This window comes from Eptesicus fuscus, chromosome 1 (assembly GCF_027574615.1).
Source record: "Eptesicus fuscus isolate TK198812 chromosome 1, DD_ASM_mEF_20220401, whole genome shotgun sequence".
NCBI classification, from domain to species: Eukaryota; Metazoa; Chordata; class Mammalia; order Chiroptera; family Vespertilionidae; genus Eptesicus; species Eptesicus fuscus.
In genome coordinates, this window is record NC_072473.1 from 65428887 (window position 1) to 65454696 (window position 25810).

Consider the following 25810-nt stretch of genomic DNA (forward strand, 5'->3'; position numbering starts at 1 on the left):
TTGGTTCAGTTGTTTTTGTGTGTACATGTAATGGTATGTTAATTTAGCATACAGTATAATGGTACTAGGGATCACGAAGCATCATGATGCCCTGGAAAATGCACAATTCTAAACTTGGGTTTTAGTATAGTGACTAAGAGCACAATTCCTAGAGCTATACTGCCTAGTTTTAAATCCAGTCTTTGCTATTTACTGCCTTTGGCAGCTACTGAAGCTCTCTGAGGCTCAGTTTCCTCATCTTTAACATGGAAATAATAATAAGTCCCGCCTCAAAGAATAAGATGAGTTGATGTAGCAAATAACTTAAAACAGTACTGGACACATGGTTGGAGGCATGTATCAACTATTATTATGGTTATTGACTTCAACTTAATCAGTGAACATAGGGAATTCACATTTCTGAATCTTAGTTTCTCCATTTTAAAAAATCCAGGAGCAAGAAGAATGTATGTGAGTTGGGGAAGGATTTGCTAAATTATTTTTAACATTTCTTCCAGTAGAAGATTTTTATTTCAGTAGAAGATTTTTTAAATGTAATTTGCTATAAAGCCTATTGCTATAATGTGCCTTTTCTATTTACTAATCGAATTCTGTGCCTTTCCCAATAAATACTTACTTCAATAGTATTATTTTGATGGGTCCTAAAGTTGATTTAGTAGGTAAATGAGTAAAGGAACTGTCATTCAACTGTGGTGAAAGTGAATTCTTGAAAAATTAAATATAATGTTTTAGAAACGTATGTTTGTTATTTTTGTTTCAGATTGAACCCAAAGAATTATCTGAGAACTGTTTCTGGTTAAAGGTTAAGGAGGACAAGTTTGAAAATCCAGATCTCTTTGCAAAATTGGCACTGAATTTTGCTACCCAGATGAAAGGTACATTGTTTTTTTATATAAATTCTTTATTCTGATATATTGAATTGGTTGCTTTGCTAAAGTTTCTACTAATACATGTGTCATCTTTCCATACTGGACAGAGTCAAACATGAGTAGATTAATACATTAACTGCATGTACCCAACAACTAAAGAAGGTAGCTCTTTTGCCTTTTAATTTTATTTTGCATAAATGTTATTCATCTGAAAATCTAAGTTTTATTTTTATTGTTTAATGTGTTATTCCCTCTCTATTATAAAGTTGTCATTTTTACTGAGAAGCAGAGATGAGTTTGTTGATTTACCATGTAAGTTAAAATAATGCAATAATACTGATGGCTTTAAGTTTGCATAACATTGGAATGAGATTGATACCCTAGTGCTCAAGTAGTCTTTCCTCTTACATTTGTACTACTTATCAATTTGGTTTCTTAGGAAATTTTATAGTTTCTTTCTATAAGCAAATTTTGTGGAATAATATCAAAATCTGGTACCTAGTAAGTATTTTTTACTGATTTGCTAATAGAGTGCCTTGTTTATGATTAGTCCCTTAGGCTCTTGTGAATGTCCCACATAATTTTGGTGCTATAGAGGTAACTTCTCAATCTTATAAGTAAATGTTGTAGTTTGTGAATTTTTGAGTTTATATTAACATTTACTATTTTACTAATCATTGTAGAATTGATAGTTTAGTTAAACAGAGGATTTTTTCAGTCTGAATCTTTACAACTAAGAAATTGATGTATTTCATATTCTTTTGCCCTTTACCATTCATTTGTCACAACATGCCCCCCAACATGTGAAAATATGACTTTTGGAAGATACAAAGAGAGAGAGAAAGAGATATTATTCCTTTTCAGCCATTCTATCAAATCTTGCACACTGGAGGTGCTTGTGCTATATTTGTTGTTCCTTGTAAATTGAAGTTCGCACATACAGAAATCTGGGGGGTTACAGTATTTTGAAGAATTCTGACATTTTACAAAATTCCTCTCATTAGGTCTTTTTTCCCTTCTTCTTTGTGCAGTAGACCTTACATTTGAATGGTTCTTCAATGACTCCATAGACTATTTATTATAAACACTTTTTCTAAATTGAAAAAGTAAATTATGCTTATATTAAGGTATGTATATACTTAAAAAAAGAAAGAAAGAAAAGACACATGGTAAACATATCCTTCAATCCCAGACTTACAGCTTCTTCTCCAGAGAAAATCACTCTTAATAATTTCTCACATTGCCTATGAGAACTAGCCTATGCCTCTAGAAGCATATGAATATTTATCTTTTTTTGTTTTTTGTTACTTTACTTCCTGCTGTTTTCACTTTTGTCCTTGGATATTATTCCATAATAGAGTATGCTTATTTCCTGTGTTCTTTTTATATACTGCATAGAATTTTGCAGTCTAGGCACGTTTGAATTTATGTAACCAGTCCCCTAATAATGGATATGTAGTTTAGTTCCAGTCCTTTGCTATTTCAAGCAATGCTTCAGTGAACATGTACCTACATATATCTTTGTGCACATGGGATATATCTGTAGGATAAATTCTAGAAGTGAAATTCCTGTCTAAAATGCTGTGTACATATATAATTTTGATGGATATTACCAAATGGTCTTCCAAAGAGTTTGTGTCCATTTGTAGTGCCACATAAAACATGAGCATCTGTTCCCTTCGCAGGGGTGAAAATGGTAAATCATCCATGTTATAATTTTTACTTCTTAAATTACGAGTGAGGTTGAGTAGCTTTTCTTCTATTCATAGGCAATTTTAATTTCTTATTTCCGTGAAGTTTTCTTAACAGTTCTTTGCACACTCCGTATTGAGCACTTGCTCTTTTACTTACTGATGTATTTGGATTGAGTCCCACAAGAATCATAGGTTTCATAAAATTTTAGCGTTAGTCTGAACCTTAGAAGTGATTCTTTATTTTACCAATGAAGAAAATGAAGTTTGAAACATAGAGGTAAGTAGAAAACCCATTGGAGAGTTTCTACAAGTAGTGTGGCATAGTGGGGAAAGCCAGAGGAAATGGAGTTACACATATTTGCATTCCAGCTGTGCTGCCTGTAACCTCTGAGACTGAATTTTCTCATCCATAAAATGAGTAGACTAATGTTTACCTAGTAGTTTTGTGAGAATTAAATAAGGTTATATATTTAAAGCACCCAGCACAGTGCTTAGCATAGCAGGCACTCAATACATATTAATTTCCCCTTACCTTTCATTTAACATGGTGTGTGTGTTTTGTTTTAGTTATTGACATTTAATATAACTGTTAATTCAGCAAGAGAATTTCCTGCTCTTCAGAGCAGCACTTGGTAGAGCCAATCAGTTACAATAGAAGCAATTCTTATTGTGACTGCTAAAATCTAATAAAACCAAAATAAAACTAAACAAAATTCACATAAAGGCTTTCATGTGCCCTAGCCAGTTTTGCTCAGTGGATAGAGCATCGGCCCTAGGACTGAAGGGTCCTGGACTCGATGCCAGTCAAGGGCATGTACCTTGGTTGCAGGTTGTATTAACCAGCTCTGGTCAGGGTGCATGCGGAGGCAACCAATTGATGTGTCTCTCTCACCTTTGTTATTTCTCTTTCTCTTTCTTTCTTTCTCCCTTCTCTTCTCTCTAAAAATCAATTGAAAAATATCCTTGGGTAAGGATTTTTTTTTAAAGGCTCTCATGTACTCATTGCTGAGAACATTGCATTTCCATTCCTCTTAACACTGAGTCTTGGAATTTTCTAAGCAGTGCTGCTACTACTTCTTTCCTAATTTTGAATATTTGAGTACAAATCAAGTCAGGCACACCTAAGTACCATGACTTTTACTAAGATTTATTTCTGAAGGGACATTTAACGCAACAATTAAGCATAATAGCATATTCCAGACAAGTATGGTATAGCCAAAACACATTTTCATCATACACAACTGCCATTTATTTTAATAACACTTAATAACTATCGATTGATCTTACTGTAATAGCTGAAGTTCTTTGTCTTTCACAGGGTCTTGATTTATAATTTGGTCAGTAGGTGGCAGGATCTGTAAGAAATTAATAGGGGGCTCTGGCTCCAGTGACCCAAGCAGCCTTGAAGTTCCTGGAGTTCCTAGCTCCAGGGCATCATTTTCTTCCCCATTCAGCTGCAGTTTGCCTGTCACTCAAATGCAATCAGGAAGCAGCCACACACTCATTGTTTCTAAGAACTACTTCCAAAGCTCTTAGGCCCACTGTTGTAAAACCTCTGAGAATTTCCTCCTACTGCAAGGGGTTTGGAGAGCTCAAGGATCTGTTGCCTAAATTCATTGGAAAGCTTTACCGGTCTGTTTTAAGAAAAGGTTTAATCTAGGTATTTAAAGTTACTTTGGATTGCTAAATAGAAAGAAGTCCTAAAATACACTAGTTCTGATAACTATAGTATTTAAATGTGTAAATATTTAATATAGGAAAGTACCATTAAATTATACTTCCTATTTGAAGTACTTATCTTAGAGTTGTAGATAAATTTATTTTCAACTTTCTATTATAAACCAAATTATTTTTATTTTAGGAGAGAATGGATCTCTCATTTTGGTCAGTTTCTATTTTGAGAGTCCCCACCATGTGCAAGGTACATGGGAGGGAGAGAGAATAGGCTTATTCCTGTACTAGGGAACTCATCATGTAGGGAAGGGGAGAGGAAGAGGACCACTACATTTATTCAAGTTGTATTAAATATCAACATAGATATTCTTAAAATGCCAAAATGGAAATAATTAATTTTGCCTAGGTCAAATGGGGATCCCAGAGGTGGTAGCATTTGAACTGGGCCTTGTGTTTTGGTAGAATTTCAGTAGGGGAAGTAGAATAGAAGGCATTCTAGGCCAAGAACACCATTAGCAAAGTAATGGGGTGGGGGGAGGTGAAGCCCATACTGTGTTGAAAGCACATCCTGTTGGGTTGGGACTTGGGGGTGAAGGTAGTAAAGTGAACTTCACCTTGAGGAAATGGGGTTTTGTTTTTTTAAGCATGAGGGGCCCAATAACTCATCATTGAGCAGGTGTTTGGCATACACATAGGTGATGGGATTTCACAGATAGATGATGGAACATTGCTTGTGAATAAATACCCTTAGGCTAGGCAAGATATGGTGATTTCCTGACTAGTAGGAATTCTTAATATCTGTTGTGTATTCTAGTTTCTAAGGCCTTTGCCCCCACACTTATAATATTTAGGTTCTTCTTACAAGCCATAATGATGCTGTATTACAAAGTATATCTCAAAATGATGTCTGGATTAGTGAAAAAATTATATATCTCTGTGTATTAGAGACAACTTGAAAAGGCCCTTTTAGTACTTGTGAATATATATATTACATATGCAGATGTTGGAATTTGTATTTGTGTTCTAGTTTTATTATTGATTTGATGATATTTGGCGGCATAGAAACATCAAGGGGCTAATAATAGTGTCATTTTCCTTAAAATTTATAGTAATTATAGATAATAGTGATATTGTATAAGAATTAATGTAATGATGGCTAATATTAACTAAACTTGAAATAATAATAAAATATGTATGTTATAACTGCTAATTCTAATTAGAATTTCTAGGGTTCTCTAGAGACCTCAGGAAGAACAAAGACTGTGTGGAAGTTGTAAGCAGTTTCTTGGTTTTAATGTTGCTTGGAGGAAATATAAGAAATAAACACCAGAGGTTAATAAAATTTAGCTTCTTCAATAATATATTTCTGTAGTATAGTTTAGCTTTAATAATAACAGAAAATTGAGCTATTTATATAAAAGCACTTTTCCTCTAGGATCATATTCTAAATTGTGTTTCTTAGTCTTGGAATCAGCTGGCTGCTTTTGAAGATACCTGCTTTTTTGTTTGCTTTAATAAAGTCTTCTATATTTAGTAAAGCAATAAAAAACCAAAAGAGTAGTAAAATCTAATTCGTCTCTGTCTTCATAATATAGGAATTCTTGGAATTGGCTTGAAAATAATGAGATGTCAGTCTCAGAGTTCACACCCCCTATAAGATGGCGCTAAAATGTCCTAAGAGACCTGGTGTCCTAATAAATAACCTGTCATCTTAATGATACATAATACATGCTCTATAATGTAAGTTTTAATACAGAGAGAACCAACCAAGAAGACTTAATTCTTTTAGGCAGCCAACTAAAAAGCATACATACATATATATAATTGAATTATTTGATTATGTCCAAATATTTGGATTTCTATATATAAACTAACTGATTAGCTTTGTCTATCACCTTACTAAAATTGTTAAAATTAGGAACATTTTAAGTGTTTTAAATTATGCTGACACATACATTCCTTTCTAATTGTCTTGTTCTAGCATTGATCAACCACTTTCTTCCTGTAGAAGAGGGAACAAGGAATTTGTGAGCCAGAGATAATCCCATTGTTTAATTCTAAGAGTCACTAATTGTAGAGAGAAGTTGAAGCAGTGTATCTTCAGCCTTTTAAATGAGTAGGCTGCAAACTGGCTCTATCTTTACATATTGGTGATGGTGTGGTGATTGTGCTGCTTCTACTACTAACACCATCACTATTGAAAACAATTATAACAATCATCAGCATCAGCATCATCATAATAGCAATAATAACACATTTATTAAGCACTTACTCTGTCCCAAGTGCCAGGGTAAATAAACATTTTAAATCCATATCTCATTTAGTCCTCACACCAACCCTAGATGCTATTAATAATATTTTATAGGTGAAAAAACTGAGGCTATGGGAGATTAAGCAATGTATCTTATTTACAATAGCTGATAATTGGTAAAGCTGAGATTTGAACCCAGGTTTGTTTTTAATCACTTAATTCCCTATGTTGTAACATTGGTGTTATATGGCTTTTATGTCCTTAGTAATTTGGGCATTTTGTTGCACAGTTTAACTGATTCCTTTTTAATGCTGTTGTTTCACATATGTTATCTTATAAAATGTGTAATCCTGATATCCTGGAACTGAAGATAGTTCTTTAGAGCTTAAACCACACCTAGGAAGTTGTATGTTCATGGAAGGGGATATGCCTATTTTTTGCTATGATTTAAGATTTTTTAAGGCATTTTCTTCATAGAATCTATTAACTGTAGAGCATGGCTATGACTTGGGGTCTGTCTCTTTTAATAATGAATGAAGGAATGTGGTCTTCATGCCATTAGGTATTTGGTAAGGCTATATTAATATATATGGGGTACATAAAGTAATGAAATCAATTTTTCATGGGATTAGCTTTCTAACACGATAGGCACCTTCTGTTATTTTAATATGACAATTTTTAGCTGTGAGTTAGTGAGACTGTCTCTCCCGTTTCAGTAATTTTTGCTAATAAGCATTGTATCGATTAGGCACAATCGCAGGTGCTCAGTTGGTAGCATTTACAATTCACACAGATACTCATTTACATTTAGAATTATTATTCTCCTAGATTAGTTTTATTTTGGCAAATAGAAACTATTGACATTTAAATGCAATGGACATTTCTAACACAGCTATGTAGAAGCACAAAGCCATGTGCTTTGTTCCAACTGAAGACTGATGGCACTTAAACCAGGTCCAGACTGTATCTCGCATGATAAAAGAAGCAAAAACAAGAGGTTTCTCTCATTTGTTTAAAAAATAAATTCAATTTAGAGAAGTTTAAATCTGGTAGGTTTTTCTGAGGCATTATATGTAAGTAATTCCTATAATCAATTATTCCTTGTTGGTGAGAATAAATTTGTTTCTTTTTACTGAGTTATTCAGTAATATCTGATTTTTACTTAGTTTTCCCTAATTTTAAATGTTGTTTTTTGCTATTTTTATTTTCATTATGATAATTTTTATTTGTGACATTGTTTTTTGTTTGATTTTTATCATTTCTTACAGTATTATCATTATATAATTGAACTATAAAGTTATGTAAATTTAGGCTGTATAACATAATGATTTTACATATTGATTACCACAATAAGTTTAGTGACTATCTCTTACCTCACATAATTAAAAAGTTTTTTTTTTTCTTGGGATGGGAACTTTTAATATTTACAACTTTCCAATACATAATCTAATAAAGAGGGAATATGCTAATTGACTGTCACACCCTCACAAAGAGGGAAGCACCCACAGCCAATAAGGAGGGAATATGGTAATTGACTGCCACACCCTCAAAGACGGAGGCACCCACAGCCAATAAGGAGGGAATATGCTAATTGACTGCCACACCCTTAAAGATGGCAGCGCCGACTGCCACAATATGGTGGCACCCAGTCCCCTCAGCCCCCCAGCTGCCCAGGGCTGGCCTGAGGCACAGGCAAGCCTTGGATGGCAGCTGCCCAGCCAACCAGGGACGGCCTGAGGTGCAGGCAAGCCGCCCAGGGCTGGCCCGAGGCTCAGATAACTAGGGCCAGCTGAGGCTTGCACTGCCAGCAGTGGCAGCAGCAGAGGTGTGATGGGGCCATTGCCTTCCCTTGATTACCAGGTTGCCTTCTGCCCCTGAGGGTTCCCGGACTGTGAGAGCGGGCAGGCCGGGATGAGGGACCAGTGCATGAATTTTCATGCACTGGGCCTCTAGTTTATCTTATAATTGGAAATTTATACCATTTGACCACCTTCACCAAATTCTCCTACCCCATAACCTCCTGCCTCTGGCAACCACAAATCTTAGCTCTGTTTCTATGAGCATATCATTATTTTAAAACAATGATTAACATCTTGTCAGATAGGTATGCCAATTGAGTGAGTTCAATTTTAAAATATATATTTTATTGATTTTTTACAGAGAGGAAGAGAGAGGGATAGAGAGTTAGAAACATCGATGAGAGAGAATCATCGATCAGCTGCCTCTTGCTGTGCCCGCAACCAAGGTACATGCCCTTGACCGGAATCGAACCTGGGACCTTTCAGTCCGCAGGCCGATGCTCGATCCACTGAGCCAAACCGGTTTTGGCGAGTGAGTTCAATTTTATTAGGTGCCATCCAGATCCTGTATGGGAAATGACCCAAGAAATTCAAAATTATAACTTAAAAATATCAGTTCCAGCCTGGCCATCATAGCTCAGTGGTTGAGCATCAACCTATGAACCAGGAGGTCAAGGTTCAATTCCTGGTCAGGGCACATGCCCGGGTTGTGGGCTTGATCCCCAGTGTGGGGCGTGCAGGAGGAAGCCTATCAGTGATTCTCTCTCATCATTCATGTTTTTATCTCTGTGTCTCTCTCCCTTCCTCTCTGAAATCAACAAAATATATCTTAAAAACATAAGTTCAATTTAAACAATTAAAAGTATTAATATTTGTTGTGCACTTGCTATATGCCAGCTACTTTTTTAAGTTTTTTACATGGATTATTTAATTTTTTAATCTATGCTATAGGTACTATTTTTATAGCCATTTTGCAAATGAGCAAAGTTGAACCTGGAAATCAAGCTCAAGCAGGATGATTGCACAGCCTGGGAGCTTTACCACTTTGCTATGATTACTATGTGAACAAAGCTGGGAAATAGGGTGCATTAGAACAAGCCTGAATCTGCAGCCTGACCTTTTGACAGAACTGAATGAATCAGTTTGCTCATTAAGTAATTGTTTACAGTGTGCTGAAAAACATAACTCCAGATATAAAACCCATCTAGAAAGAGTGAAATATATTGAAGTTGTTAGCAACCCTTGGCTAAGTGCTCAACATTCGTGTGTTTTGCCTTTGGTTTATCCATGGCCAAATATTAAGACTAGTCTGATTTCTCCCTGCCTCCCCAGAATCATTTTTTTCCTGTTCTTTGTCATTTGTTGATAGTGACTTAAAGATTATACTTTTTTTGTTTTGTTTTGTTAATCCTCACTGGAGGAGATTTTTCCTTTGATTTTTGGAGAGAGTGGAAGGGATGGGGAGAAAAACATTGATGTGAGAGAGACACGTTGATTGGTTGCCTCCCACATGTGCCTCTACCAGGGCTGGGGATTGAGCCTGCAACCCAGGTACATGCCCTTGACTGGAGTGGAACCCGGGACCCTTCAGTCTGTGGGCCAATGCTCTATCCACTGAACCAAACTGGCTAGAACAAGGATTATACTTTTAATTTGAATTAATTTTATAGGAACCTAAACAGACTATGTGTTGCATTCAAATGGCAAATATAACTATTGTGAAATATCAATATTCCCTGCATTTGAATGGTTTACTGAGAGTTGACTGTGTCTGGCTTCATGTGATAAGAACAGACTGATAACATGCTCCTGGCAATGAGAGAGCAATGTGCTTTTCCTAGCATGTAATTGTTTTTAATAGAAGGCAACAAAAGTGACTACTCTGTCACATGTGATGCTACTAGGATATTTGTAATTGTCTTTGAAAAGAGAAGCTGGTGTGATTAGGTACCTTTTGTTCCATTAATAGCAATAATAAAGATGCTATCACTGCTCTCCTAGCTTTTACTTTATTATTTGTTTTTACAGTACCAATCAGATCATACTCTTGTTAATTATTGGCATTTTTTATTCTATATCACATGCCTTTGTTTTCTTAATACTGAGAATTTAAGTCTTTTAACAGTTTAGTGTATTATCAAATGTTAATACATATATCTATGTGATAGATCAGAATGTGGTTCTAAAATCCTTGTATCATAATTTATAGATCTTCATTTTATTAAAAATATCACTTGGTATTGCACAGTTTCTTAATCTATTTCAGGGCATATACTGAACCACATATAAAGGTAAAATCTTAGAAAGTTAATTTCTTGGATTTGAAACAGGATTTGGGGACACAAGTCTAGTCCTTTTTGAATATTTCAGACTAAGGCATAATTTAGCTAAGGGATTCCTTTAGAATTTGTAATTTCTTAAAATTTTAGAATTCTTTACTCTTTTCTGAGATGGCTTCTGATCAGCCATATGCTTTTTCATCTTCACTTATATATAACCTATGAAAGCAGTGAGATTTTTTCATATTTTCTTTTTAAAATTTATTTGATCTACTAATGATGTCTGTCATCCTTATATAAAGATGATCCTACCTACCATAATTAATAGGGTATGATAATGTTTTGATTTCCAGTGGTAGTAATTTTTTTTTTAACTGATCATTTCATCTGTTTTTTGTGTAATGCTTTTTGTGACAAATTATACACATTTATGATGACAGTGGGTTGGGTGTAGAGTCTGTGTCCTTGGTACAGAACCAAGGTATCTGACACAGTAAGAATTGAACTCATGACCTTGGCATGGTGTTTTAACCAATGTAAACAATTGGCCATAGGTAGATATATATAATGATAAAGATAACTGTCAGCTATTTACAATAGCCTTTGCTGTACTAGATATAAACTTCATAATATTTGCTTTCTGTAATAGTAGTGCCTAAGAACAGCTTTATACTATAGGTTTCCAAATTGCTTAATATTTGAGACTTTTATTTATTTATTTATTTATTTATTTTTAATTTAATAAATCTTTATTATTCAGATTATTACAGTTGTTCCTCTTTTTTCCCCCCATAGCTCCCCTCCACCTGGTTCCCATTCCACCCACTTCCCTTACCTCCCTGCACCTGTCCTCATCCATAGGTGTACAATTTTTGTCCAGTCTCTTCCCGCACCCCTCACACCCCTTTACCCCTGAGAGTTGTCAGTCCACTCCCTTTCTATGCACCTGATTCTGTTATATTCACCAGTTTATTATGTACATCATATTTTTAATTCACTTGGTTTTTAGATTCACTTGTTGATAGATATGTATTTGTTGTTCATAATTTTTATGTTTACCTTTTTCTTCTTCCTCTTCTTAGAGAATACCTTTCAGCATTTCATATAATACTGGTTTGGTGGTGATGAACTCCTTTAGCTTTTTCTTATCTGTGAAGCTCTTTAGCTGCCCTTCAAATCTGAATGTTAGCTTGGCTGGATAGAGTACTCTTGGTTGTAGGTTCTTGCTATTCATCACTTTGACTATTTCTTGCCACTCCCGTCTGGCCTGCATAGTTTCTGTTGAGAAATCAGCTGACAATCGTATGGGTGCTCCCTTGTAGGTAATTAGCTGTTTTTCTCTTGCTGCTTTTAATATTCTCTCTCTGTCTTTTGCTCTTGGCTGGCATTTTAGTTATGATGTGTCTTGGTGTGCTCCTCTTTGGATTCCTCTTGTTGGGGGTTCTGTGCACTTCCTGGACTTGTAAGTCTATTTCTTTCACCAGGTGGGGGAAGTTTTCAGTCATTATTTCTTCAAATAGGTTTTCAGTATCTTGCTCTCTCTCTTCTTCTGGCACCCCCATAATTCTGATGTTGGTATGCTTGAAGTTGTCCCAGAGGCTTCTTATACTATCTTCAAATTTTTGGATTCTGTTTTCTTTTAGCTTTTCCAGTTGAGTGAGTTTTGCTTCTTTGCATTTCAAATCTTTGACTTAATTCTTGTGTTCCTCTAGTTTGCTGTTGGGTGTCTGTATACTATTTTTTATTTCAGTCAGTGTATGTTTAATTTCTAGTTGGTCCTTTTCCATATCCTCGAGGGTCTCTCGCATATCCTCGAGGGTCTCGCTAAATTTATCGGCCTTTTCTAGGAAATTCTTGAAAAACTTTATAACCGTGGTTTTGAACTCTATGTCCAATCGTTTGTTTTCCTCCATTTCTTTGGTTTGTGATCAGTTTCTTTTTCTCCCCATTTTCGCTGCTTCCCTGAATTGGTAGGATAGCTTTTTGTGCTAGTTGTCCTATATGGGCCAGTGGCTTGGCCTCCCCAGTAACCTGAGGTAGATACTCTTGGTGCACTCCTTTGTGGACTGTGTGTACAGCCTTGTTGTAGTTAAGTCTTGATTGTTGTTGTTGGCCAGTGGGAGGAGTTGACCTCCAGGCCAATTGGCTGTGAGGATCAGCTGTGTCTACGCCGGGAGACAGCCTTATTCGACTAGACTTACAAAATTGTAAAAGCCTCTGTGCTCAGCTTGGATGGGGCGGAGTTTCAGGGTGGAGCTTCAGGGTGGAGCCTACAGCCTTGGCTTCCCGTTGGCCCCATCCTATGAGGTTCCTGGGTTTCAGTGTCCCTCGGTACTTGCTGCAAGCACCTTTGAGAGAAAGGTGCCCTCGAGTTTTGCCCGCTGCCAAGCAGTCTAGTCTCTCCCCCAATGAATCTGGATTTCCAGATTCTTGCCAGGAACTGGGGTTCAGTGCAGTCGGAACTGGGGTTTAGCATAGTCAGGAGCTTTTGTCTCCTTCCCGCTAGAGCAATCCTGCGGCACAGTCAACTGTCCGTCCTCTGCGCTCATTCACGTGTGCACCTCCGGAGCTCTGCCTTTTGCTACTCCCCTGAGTTTCTGCCTTACAGCCCAGATTCCCCCAGTATGAGCCTGGGTCCCCAGGGTCTTGCCCGGTACTGGGATTCAGTGCAGTAGAAACTGGGGTTCAGTGCAGTCTGGAGCTTTTATCTCTTTCCTGCTAGAGAACGCCAGCCAGGCACTCAGCTGCCCGTCCTCTCCGGCTCCGTCCTCTCCGGCTCCGTCCTCTCCGCTCGCGCACGCCCGTGTCTCCGTACCTCAGTCTTTTACAGCTCCTCTGATTTTCCTTATGGTTTTCTCTTTCCTTCTAGTTGTAGGATTTCCAGTCAGCCAGCTTTCCTGTGGTTCTGGATGATGTCCGTTTTGTCTTTTAGTTATATTTTTGAAATTGTTGTGCGAGGCTGCAGTTTAGGTGTTTACCTATGCCACAATCTTGGTTTTTCTCCAATATTTGAGACTTTTAAAAGAGCTTTTTAAATTTAATATCTTACCAGATCTGGATATAACAGTATATTATTAATTTTATAGAACAAAATGGCAAGTCAACACATTCTTAAATTTGCTGTTTTCAGGAACATAGTCATGTGTATAAAACCTCTTCATCATTATCCTAATATAATGGTACTAGTAGCCCGGTCACAAAATTCGTGCATGGGGGGAGGGGGTCCCTCAGCCTGGCCTGCACCCTCTCCAACCTGGGATCCCTCTCACAATCCAGAACCACTGGCTCCTAACTGCTCACCTGCCTTCCTGATGCCCCAACTGCTCCCCTGCCGGCCTAATGGCCCTAACTGCTCTCCCCTCCTGGCCTGATCCTCCTAACTGCCTAACTGCTCTCCCCTGCCAGCCTGATCCCCCTAAATGCTCTCCCCTCCTTGTCTGATCCCCCTAACTGCCTATCTGCTCTTCCCTTCTGGCCTGATCCCCCTAACTGCCTATCTGCTCTTCCCTTCTAGCCTGATCCCCCTAACTGCCTATCTGCTCTCCTCTCCTGGCCTAAACCCCCTAACTGCCTATGTGCTCTCCCTTTGTGCCTTCAGACCCCGGCACAGGTATGCTGAGAGCTCTCGGCTGAGGCCCTGCCCCCATCCTGACGCGCCCCCCCCCCTGCCCCCACTGGGCGGGGTGGCGCTGCTGGCCTGCACGTGCCTCTGCCAGGGGGGCCGCCCCCTGCGTCAGCCTCATGTCCCAGTGATGCAAGTCCGTGCCCCCGTCCCTGCCCACCAGGTTGTGACTGTGACACCGTTAGGACCAATTAGCATATTACCTCTTTTTTCTCTTGGTTTCAATGATACATAACTTCAGAGACATTGAAGCATTTCATTATTATTATCAGCTCTCTCAGATGTAATGCTTTTCAAAACACCATTGTCAGTTTTCTTGGTGGGCAGGCTACATTTGTGCTTCAACATTTATATATTGTATCACATTTGCTTGAGAGTTATTAACAATAAATAAATTTAATTAATTAGACTGGACCCTAGTTAGGACTTAATAAAGTAGTAGTCTTAAGAGCTTGCTGATTTTTATGAACATTACAAGTGGCTATATGGGTATTATTTTTTTATAATTTAGTAGGTATGTGATGTATATAGCAACTCTCAGTTTTTTGCTTTAGTAGAGTGGAATGAATGTATGGAACATTTGGGGATATATGTGGAAGGCAAAGACAATTACAGTAGTCCCACTTTATCTATGGTGTCCTGTTCCACAGTTATATTTACCCTGGGTTAAACATGTTCTGAAAATATTAAGGGGAAAATTCCAGAAATAAACACTTTAGATCTTTTAAAATGTGTGCCATTCTGAGTAGCATGATGAAATCTCGTGCTTTGTGCTGTGTCCTGCTTTGTCCAGCTCTGTCCCATCCTGGACATGAATCAACCCTTTGAACAACTCAACCCTCAGTAGTCTTCTCAGTTACCAGATTGGCTGTTAATGACATCAGAGCACTTATATACAAGTGACCCTTATTTTACTTAATAATATCACATTCCCATAACTTTTATTACAGTATATTATTAAAACTGTTCTGTTTTAAAAAATAATAATCCTACCAATGTTGATCAGAGGTTGAGGAGCATTGACATATGAATCAGGAGGTCATGGTTCAATTCCAGGTCAGAGCACATGCCCTGCCTGTGGGCTTAACCTCCAGTGTGCCATGTGCAGGAGGCAGTCAATCTCTGATTCTCTCTCATCATTGATGTTTCTCTCTCTCTCTCTCTCTCTCTCTCTCTCTCCCCCCCCCCTCTTCCTCTCTGAAATTAATAAAAACATATTTTTTTAAAAAATTGTTTTACTTCATTATTAGTTACTAGAGGCCCAGTGCACAGGCTCATGCACTGGTGGGATCCCTCGGCCTGGCCTGTGGGGATCGGGCCAAAACTGGCTCTCTGATATCCCCTGAGGGGTTCCGGATTTCAAGGGGGCAGTTCTTGGGTGACGCACCCTGGAATTGGGCTCCCTCCTCTCTGGTTCTGGGTGCGTCACCTGAGAACTGCAGCTGCCAAGTTACCACAGCTTGGCAGATCCTGTGTTGAGTGTCTGCCCCCTGGTGGTCATTGTGCATCATAGCTACTGGTCAAATGGTCGGTCGGTCACTTAGGCTTTTATATATATAGATTGTTGTTAATCTTTTATTCTGCCTAATTAATAAATTAAATGTTATCATAGGTATGTATGCTTAGTAAAAATCATAGTCTGTGTAGGGTTTAGTACTATCTCGGTTTCAGGTATTCACTGGGGCTCTTGGAATGTATCCGAAATGAATGTGGAGGGACTGCTCTAAATGTTTTCATAGTAGTCTTTTTCTTGTATTTCACTTTCTCTACTTCTGGTATATTTGTTTTCTCTTGGACCAGGAATAAGAAGCAAAGAAGTGATGAGAAGAACCTTTGTATAGCCAGTTCTAGTAGGGCTTAATTATTTTTTTCAAAGATGATCTTAAACATTTGTTGGCTCTTGGCCTTTAGGAAATGTGCTATATAGGTCACTCTCATGCTGGGCCATACATTATAGAAAACCCTGTACTAATCATTGAATTCCTTCATGATCATAAGAATTACAATGGGCTTATGCTGTTTGGAATATTACTTTAAGTTGTAAGACTCTCTTTTTGTAGATTGTCTTAATTTTTCCATCTCAATATTTTATCTCTTGCAGCAACAGTGATCTTATTGGTAAAAGTCCAACAAACACCTCAGGATTGATGTAGTTAAAGTTTCAATAAACATGAAGTCCTTCATGAACTGTGCTAGATTCAGTTTGATCTGTGAGCATTCTGTGCCAGGGTTCTTGTCTCAGCATTAAGAAGGGTTCAGCAATCTGGAGAAAGGCTGTGCATAGATTAAGAAAGAGTCCAAAGATGAAAGATAATTTTGAATGGCATTGGGGGTCAGAGGAGCTTCAGCTAAAGGACCTAAAGACTCTCCTTGTCTCAGAACCCCTTGCTTTTTATTAACACAATTTGTCCTAAGGCAAGGTGGAGATAATACACTTCAAAGGGTAGGGTACAGAAGCATTGTCAGATTGGGGAATAGCCTACAGCTGTTCAGGTGTTTGGCCAACAGGAGGCAAGAACATGTTAAGATGCCCTGAGCTGTCTGACAGTAAACAATCATCCTATTCAACTGGGGAGGTGGGGGAAGTGCCTATTAGCCGTTCCAACAGGTAATTACATATGTGACTCAGCCCTTGTTGAGCCCCCAAGTTTCATCAACCTTTTGATAAAATTCTTGTAATTAGACATGCTGGAATTGGCTCCCGGCAATAGTGTTGGCTGGTTGCTGAATGTACTCTATATTCCTTAGCCACTAAGCCAGCGATTTGCAACCTTTTTCATTTCATGCCTCACATAAACTGATTACTAAGATTCTGTGGTACCCCCCCCAAAAAAAATACACACACATACACACACACACACACACACACACACACACACACACACACACAACACACTAGAGGCCCGGTGCATGAAATTTATGCACGGGGGGTGTGTGTCCCTCAGCCCAGCCTGCACCCTCTCCAATCTGGGACCCCTCAAGGGATGTCCAACTGCCCATTTAGGCCCGATCCCAGTGGGCCAGCCTGATCATCCCCTAACCACTTCCTGCCTGCCAGCCTGATCATCCCCTAACCACTCCCCTGCCAGCCTGATTGATGCCTAACTGCTCTCCTGCCAGCCCGATTGCCCTTAACTGTCCTCCCCTGCTGGCCTGGTGCCCCCCAACTGCCCTCCCCTGCAGGCCTGGTCCCCCCAAATGCCCTCTCCTGCAGGCCTGGTCTCCCCCAACTGCCCTCCCCTGCAGGCCTGGTCCCCCCAACTGCCCTCCCCTGCAGGCCTGGTCCTTCCCACCTGCCCTCCCCTGCTGGCCTGATCGCCCACAACTGCCCTCTCTGCTGGCCATCTTGTGGCAGCCATCTTGTGTCCACATGGGGGTGGCCATCTTTGATCACATGGGGGTGGCCATCTAGTGTGTTGGAGTGATGGTCAATTTGCATATTCTTTTATTAGATAGGATTACTGATCTGAGTAAAAAATAGGTATAATTTTTTAAAAATGTATATTTATTGTTGAAAGTATTATAGATGTCCCCCATTGACCCCCTAAACCCCATCCCTGCCCCCCAGTCCTTCGCCACACTATTGTCTGTGTCCATGGGTTATGCATATATTCATATAAGGTCTCTGGTTAATCTCTCCCCACTTCCCCACACTTGCCCTTTTGATTCATTCACACTAGAGGACTATTTTTGTGTTGGCTGTTGTCATTATTTATTTGACAACCTGAGGGAAAAGAGGTCAGTGCCCCTGACTAAATAGGCAGGTAATTGCATGTTTTACAATTTCTGGTGACACACAGGTTGAAAATCACTGCACTAGGCAGTTGTTTATCTGGAATGTATATATGAACTGGAAATTCAGCATTTATGTACTAGGATAATGAACACAGATACAGAAAAGAGTTGACTCAGAAAGCATTTGTTATATATCCACATTTTTTGAAGTTTTTACATATATTAAATCATTTAGACATTTTGAAACATTAGATAACTGGGTCACATGGAGATAAGTGACTTGTCCAAAAGTCAAAAGGGTAGTAAGACAGCAAAGCTGAGTTTGACCTAGTACTTTTAATTGCTATACAAACAGCTAGTTTTCTGTTCATTTGTCAGGGGTGGGGAACCTTTTTACTGCCAAGGACCATTTGGATATTTATAATATTCATGGGCCATATAAGATTATCAACTTAAAAATTACCCTGCTATATTTGGTCAAACATTTAATTTACTCACCCCTAATGCCATGGCAGGGCCAGACCAAATGATTCCGTGGGCCTTATGTATCAGGCATTCCCCATCTGATACATGGTGTCAGTTATATAGTTGGTAATCTAGGTTCCTTTTACATATTTATGAATTATATGTCATAGAAACCGCAGTACTATTTCACAGGCCTGATACATGCCCAGTCAGGCAGGTCTGGGGTTTACCTGAAAGCCAGAATGGGTGTGACAGCCGGGAAGAGAATTAGTCTGGTTCAGTGATATACGCTGGCTGAACGAGAATTTCCAGACTATCCACATTTCTTTCTGAGTTGCCTCTGAGTCTGAACAGTATTACTCATTCTTGGCACCTAAGTGTACTTACTTTAGAATCAAATCTTGAAGGTGACACTTGCAATTTGGGAAGGACATGAAAAACTCTAACAGAAGTTGCCCTTGTTTTAAACTCTCCAATTGTGTATTAATTTTTACCAAAAAGTCTTTCCTAGAAACTGCTTTCAGAAGTGTTTCAGAATTCTTTTATAAGGAAATGCTACAGGATATTTTGCAAGTTTATTTCCCTATTATATTAAAGCAGAGGATTCTAAGCTGATATCACAATGTCTTGCTATATATACAACATATGTAGCATACATATATTTATATCTACTAGAGTCCTGGTGCACAACAATTGTGCACTGGATGGGGGGGTGTCCTTCAGCCCGGCCTGCATCCTCTTGCAGTCTGGGACCGTTTGGGGGATGTCAGACATCTCTCTTGCAGGTGGGGCTCATGCAGTCCAGGACCCCTCGCTCCTTACCGTCTGTCTGCAGTGTAGGTGGGAGAGGCTATGGCCGCTGCACTCACCAGCTGTGAGCCCGGCTTCTGGCTGAACGACCGGTCATTCTGCTGTTTGGTCGATTTGCATATTAGGGTTTTATTATATAGGGTATACACTGAGTGACCATATTATTATGATCTCTGGATGCATAATAATCTGGCCACTCAGTATATATATATTAGAGGCCCGGTGCATGAATTTGTGCATGGGTGGAGTCCAGCCAGCCTGGCCAGGGGGAGGGGACATGGGCAGTTGGCCAACCTGCCTGCTGGTTGAACTCCTGGTCGAGGGGACAATTTGCATATTAGTCTTTTGTTATATAGGATATACACTGAGTGGCCAGATTATTATGTGTTCAGAGATCATAATAATCTGGCCTCTCAGTGTATATAAAAGCCTAAGTGACTGTTACAACCAACTGACTGGTTGCTATTATGTACACTGACCACTAGGGGACAGACACTCTACACAGGAGCTGCCCCCTGGTTGTCAGTGTGCTCCCACAGCCAACCTCCCACAGCCGGCCAACCTCCCACAGTCCTTCCTCCTGGCTGGCCAACCTCCTGTGGTTCCTCCCCCCGTCAGGCTGGCCCCGATTGCTGGCCAGGCTGAGGGACCCCAGCCTTGCATCATGCACCGGGCCTCTAATCTATGTACACTTAGTGACCAGATTATTATGATCTCTGAACGCATAATAATCTGGCCACTCAGTGTGTGTGTGTATGTGTGTGTATATGTATGTATGTATATATATATGTGTGTGTGTGTGTGTGTGCGTGTATATATACACACACACACATATATATGTATATATACACACACACACACACACATATACATATTAGAGGCCTGGTGCATGAATTCTTGCATGGGTTGGGTCCGGCCAGCCTGGCCAGGGGGAGGGGACATGGGCAGTTGGCCAACCTGCCTGCTGGTCAAACTCCTGGTCGAGGGGACAATTTGCATATTAGCCTTTTATTATATGGGATGTACACTGAGTGGCCAGATTATTATGTGTTTGGAGATCATAATAATCTGGCCACTCAGTGTAGATTGCTTTAAAAAGTTATTAAACTATATTAATCACTTAAAATGTTAAGGAAAGCTTAATTTTCTAATATTTATTGTCAAATTAGTTATTAAATAGAAATCATGTTTTGTCATTTTTATTTTTTACAAAAAGCACCTGTTTATTTATAAGAATCATTGTATTTAATGCCCATTAGTACTAGCTCTCTGAAATGTTTGGTGTCCATAGGCATTCCCTTTACATTTCCTGCACTTTCCAATTTTGAATTGAGGTCAGATTAGAGAGTTTGCATAAATATTTTAAATTTGAGTCATCAAAAGAGGTTATATAAATGAGCTTTGATTATTGTTGATATTAATATGTGCATTTGAAATATATTAATGGTTATAGATTATAAATAATTAATTCCATCATAATTCCCCAGAATGAGGTTGCCTTACGTATTTCTGAACAAAGTTTAGCTTGAATACATCCATTAAGGAAATTTACTTTGGAATCAAGCAACTTTCTATGTAGAAAGCAACAGCGTTTGTGGAATGGCTGCTTATGGAACATCAGTATTTTACTTATCATTTTAAAATTCATCATTGTGATATTTGGGGAGGAAACGAAAATATACCCCATTTTATTATTTATATTATGTATATCTGCATTATAGAAATATACATGGATCTACTAGTAATGCCTTAGCTCTTAAAGATGCATACCCTGAAATTTTTAGAACTAACACAACCTATTTCCCTTACCATGTCAAAGTAGGCCACTGGGGCACATGTAATATTAGACATTTCTTTGCCAGTCAAAATAGAAAGTATTTTGATGCACTAATAACTTTTAGTGAAACCACCACCTATAAGTTAAATAAACCACCTAATAGGCTTAATATATTAATACTAGAAGCCTGATGCATGAAGATTTGTGCTAGATTGGGCTTTCCTTTCCCTGGCTGCCAGCACCACCTTTCCACTCCGGCCCAGCCCCTTTCTGCTTAGGCCTGGGAGCCACCTCTTTCCGCTTCGGCCCTGCCTTCCCACGCTGCCCAGAGGCCCTGAGAGACCGGGGGTGTGGCAGAATGCCTGTGTTGTCCCCATGGCGACGATGCAAGCGTCCCGCCCCCATCACTCAGCGCCTTTGTATGCAAATCAACCACCATCTTTGTTGGGTTAATTTGCATATCACTCCTGATTGGCTGGTGGCGTAGCGGAGGTACTGATTTGCTGGTGGCATAGCAGAGGTACGGTCAATTTACATGTTTGTCTATTATTAGGTAAGATATTAATATGATAACGGGTATACAGAATTTGCTGTTGTGGACAATACATTTCTCAAGAGATGTTCAATACTAATCTCCATTACTAACTAGAGATTGAAGATTATTTTTGAGACTAAATTTTAATGAAAGAGGATATAACTTTTTTATAAACCTTGCAGGCACTGTCATAAGTCTAAATTCCATATACGTGAACCTTTGTAAAATAGTCCTACTTCCTCCTATTTCCTTCAGACATCTCTCTTCCTTCAGTGGACCCAGTAACTGCTTTATCAGCATAGTGACACATTCACATTTCACAGATTTTGGATCAACTGATGCTCTGGTCTTGGGAGCTACATTTCCCTGTATATGTATTAATAAGTAATGGTGGCCTACATAGAGACTAATTTACTGTAGAACTGAGGTGGCAGCATTTTTCTAGCAATTCTTCCAAACTGCCATTCAGGCTGTCCTCCTTGTCTCATTTGCTCATTCAACAAATATGTATTGAATTTCTATCAGATGCTACGCACTACTCGTTTTCACAGATTGCTTATTGCCCCATTAGGCCTGTGACCCACGGAATGAGTAAGTGTGAATTCTACGTTGTAGAAAGGGATTTGTTTATCTTGTTTTACCCTGACAGCATCCCTGTATTTCTGTACTTTAGGCCCTTACTTAGACTCAAGATAACTATTTCTTCTACTACCTTCAAGAATATCCTAGGATCCCAATTATTTCATTGTTAGTTAGACCTGCTTGTGTGTTAACTGAGCCACTATATCCACGTATGGAGAATATTTCCAGAAACCTTCTGTTTAGCTATTCTCTTATTTCTGCCCCATTTTTATTGGAGCGCTCCTGTCGCTATCTGTAACTCAGTATGATCAAAAATGTTTCAGTGGACTTTGGGGCTGACCTTCATTTTGAAGTTTGGAAATGGGAGTAGAGAAGGCATTACAGTACCCAATAAAAGGAGAAGTAGGATTGTGATAAAGATTGTTAGGGGTGAAGAATATGCTTGCCACTTCACTAGGTGTTTGGTTTACAGAATTAGTAGTGGATTTTTTTTAGGGAACTGCTTATATTTGCTCAGAAATGTATGTAATAAATAATATGGAAACTCTTGAGTCCCTTAATAGTAGTCAGTAAATTTATTTTCTATGAGTTCTTATATTTACTTATGTAAATATAAGCATATATTAAGCTTATATATGTACTAGAGGCCCAATGCATGAAATTCGTGCAAGTGTCTCGACCCTCGCAGCCCTGGCTTCATACAGAAGGTCGTCTGGACAGTCGTTCTGTTGTTCGGCCTAATTAGCATATTAGCTCTTTATTATATAGGATATTAATCATATGTTCTGTGCTAGATGCTAGTCTAGTCCTTGAGTGGGGGAGGATATAGTTGTAATTAAGGCAGATGTGATATTGATTCTCTTAGAACTTATAGTCTAACAGAAAAGATGTAGTAATAACATAAATTAATATGAATTTCAGATAGCATTAAGTATTCTAAAGAAGATAAAATACAGTAATATGATAGAGAATTATTTAGGTGGAGGATTAAGTGTGATGGTTATTGAAAGTAATTTTAAAAGCATATGATCTGGAGGGATTTAAAACGTATCTTTAGAAGCAGAGGCCAGCAGGACTTAATAGGTTGAGTGCTGGGATAAGAGAAACACAAGGAAATCAGGGATCACTTGTAGATTTGAGTCTTGAGCAAATAAAGTACTGTCCAGTAAATATCCTCTTCTAACCACTGAATCAGAAAAGGCAGAGAGCAATAGTGTTGACGGGAAAAATGGTCAGAGGCTTAAAACAATGTGATAATCAAGATAAAACCATCTTTGGCTGCACTATGCTAGTATTTCCAAAGGTAGGAAGTACAGTGCAGCTTGAATTAGTTCAGTGTTCATTATAAACTGCTGAACAAAATAGATCCAGAGACATAGAAGCATGGAGCATGCTGATGAATCTCAGAGGGAAGGGGGATGAAGGGGTTGGGTCCGCCAAAACCTTATATGCATATATGCTTAACTCATGGACACAGACAATAGTGCAGTGAAGGCCTGGGGGCTGCAGGGTGGAGGGGATCATTGAGGAAAACAAGGGGACATCTGTAATACTTTAAACAATAAGATAAATTTTAAAAAGTAGTTCAGTGTTGATGCATGGAAATAGGATGTATTGCTTTAGCATTAACCTTTGCTTCAATTCTAGAGGTTTGTGCCTTACGTTTTTCTCTGTTTAACGATTTGCACCTCATTTGACCAGTTTTTCTTTTGATTTACGCTAAGCTGAGGTCACACTGTGGACTAGGTTTGAATTAATTATAAAGTGACCAATTTTGTTCTGGGGAAGAGAGAATTTTATTCTCATTCCACCTAACTCTGTGATCTAAGAAAGATCACTTATCAGAGGCACTGAAAGTGGACTGATAAGAACCCCGTGAAGTTCAGAAAGAAGTGTAGGTCATTTCTTTTGGACTGTCCACTAAGTGGCTTGAAGCATCATATTCCAAAGTCCTCTTTCCAGATAGAAATAATAAACTCTCTCCAGGAAATTTTAAAGGTTATTCATTATCTTGTTCTAGGAGTCAAGAATAAATTCAGCATTTATTAATTATTAGGAAATAGCCAAAATGTATTATACATATGTGACAGATATTCATGTAAATTTTGAAGTATATTATTATTGTGGCTGAATTATTATTTGTGATAGATATCAAAGGGCCCTCTCCCTCATTTCTTGGTGTTCCATGTATTTGCAACGATTTCTCTGATTATGTAGTCCTAAGAAGTGAGTGGAATTAGTAAAGCAACTGTGATTGTTGGTTATTTTCTTATCCTTTATAGCCTAGAAAACTGAGCACCAAATCTGAATCCTCTGTGAGTTGGTTGAGATTTCTAAAGTTATTACTGACTACTGATGTAGCTTCAGTTGTAATATTTTATTTCATTACAGTTTAGCAGAGAGGTATTTTAGCACCAGTATAACAACTTCATTGGTGAAAAGCATTGGAGATTTGCATTCAAGAAGACAATGTAGCCCAGCCGGCATGGCTCAGTGGTTGAGCTTTGACCTATGAACCAGGAGGTCACAGTTCCATTCTCCATCAGGGCACATGCCCAGGTTGCAGCCTCGATCCCCAGTGGGGGGTGTACAGGATGCAGCCAATCAATGATTCTATCTCATCATTGATGTTTTTATCTCTCTCTTCCTCTCCCTTCCTCTTTGAAATCAATAAAAAGTATTTTTTTAAAAGAAGACAATGTAACTTCTCTGTATATTTTTTTTCTAACAGCATTCTAGAACATGTGGAAAGTATATTGCAGTTTAGATATGCTAACTTGCATCTAAGATAGCTTAGGTTATTTTATGAGTGAACTCCATAGCATAACATTTATTTTGGAAGGCCTCTGGTAAGTACATAAGAAAGTGTTCTGTCAACTCTTTTAGGTAACTGTTCTCTTTTCTATTTCCAATGTTTGTTTATCACTTGCCATTTTTAATTACTAATGAATTAAAAAATCACACAAGGAGTTGTGTTTTTTTGGGTCTCTTAGAAATGGTGTCATAATGGAGATTTTAAAACATATAATCATGCATGTGTGTATGTATTAGGGAGAGTAATTGACATTTTTGTTTGTTTGTATTTGTGTGTGTGTTTTTAAATCCTTACCCGAGAGTATTTTTTTTCCCCAGTGATTTTGATTTTTTTTTAGAGAGAGAGTGGAAAGGAGAGAGGTGGGGGAGAGAGAAACATCGATGTGGGAGAGCTGTATCAATTGGTTGCCTCCTGCATGTGCCCTGACAGGGGCCAGGGAACAACCTGCAACACAGTTGACATGCTTTAGTGTGTTATGTTGCGCACACAAACACATCCTTAAATTCATATTGCTTGTCTACATGTCTACATAAAATCTCAGTTGTTCATGAATACCTTAAAGTGGATCCCGATCAGCTCAGCAATTCTTCCGTCATGTTGGGACTTTAACAAAGGGAAAAGGCCACACTCAACCTAGAGAAAGTAGAAGCTAAGCAGTAGAAAAAGTGATTCATAGCAGTCTTGGAAGACCCCAGTCTTTCCATTTCTATATTCCAAATAAGCTCCTGCTAGGAGCATGGTACTGAAGGTCCAGGGCTTCTCTTATGGTTGTTCATTGCGTGAGGGTGCCCTGCTGAGCGTCTGACTAGGGCTTACAATTTGGCACAGACTCTATTTGACAAACTGTGTTCCCACAGGTCTGCATCCTACCAGAGATTGCTCTTCTCCAGTTTGCACAATAGT

General features: G+C 38.7%; 1 protein-coding gene across 1 annotated transcript in view; it reads left to right on the top strand.

The window, feature by feature from the left end:
* The window catches only part of DIAPH2 (diaphanous related formin 2), a 988561-nt gene that overhangs the window by 269651 nt on the left and 693100 nt on the right, over window positions 1-25810 (top strand). Inside the window, exon 18 of the mRNA XM_028128162.2 lies at window positions 761-875. Coding sequence (XP_027983963.1) covers window positions 761-875 — 115 coding nt within the window. The remainder of the gene's footprint in view (window positions 1-760; window positions 876-25810) is intronic.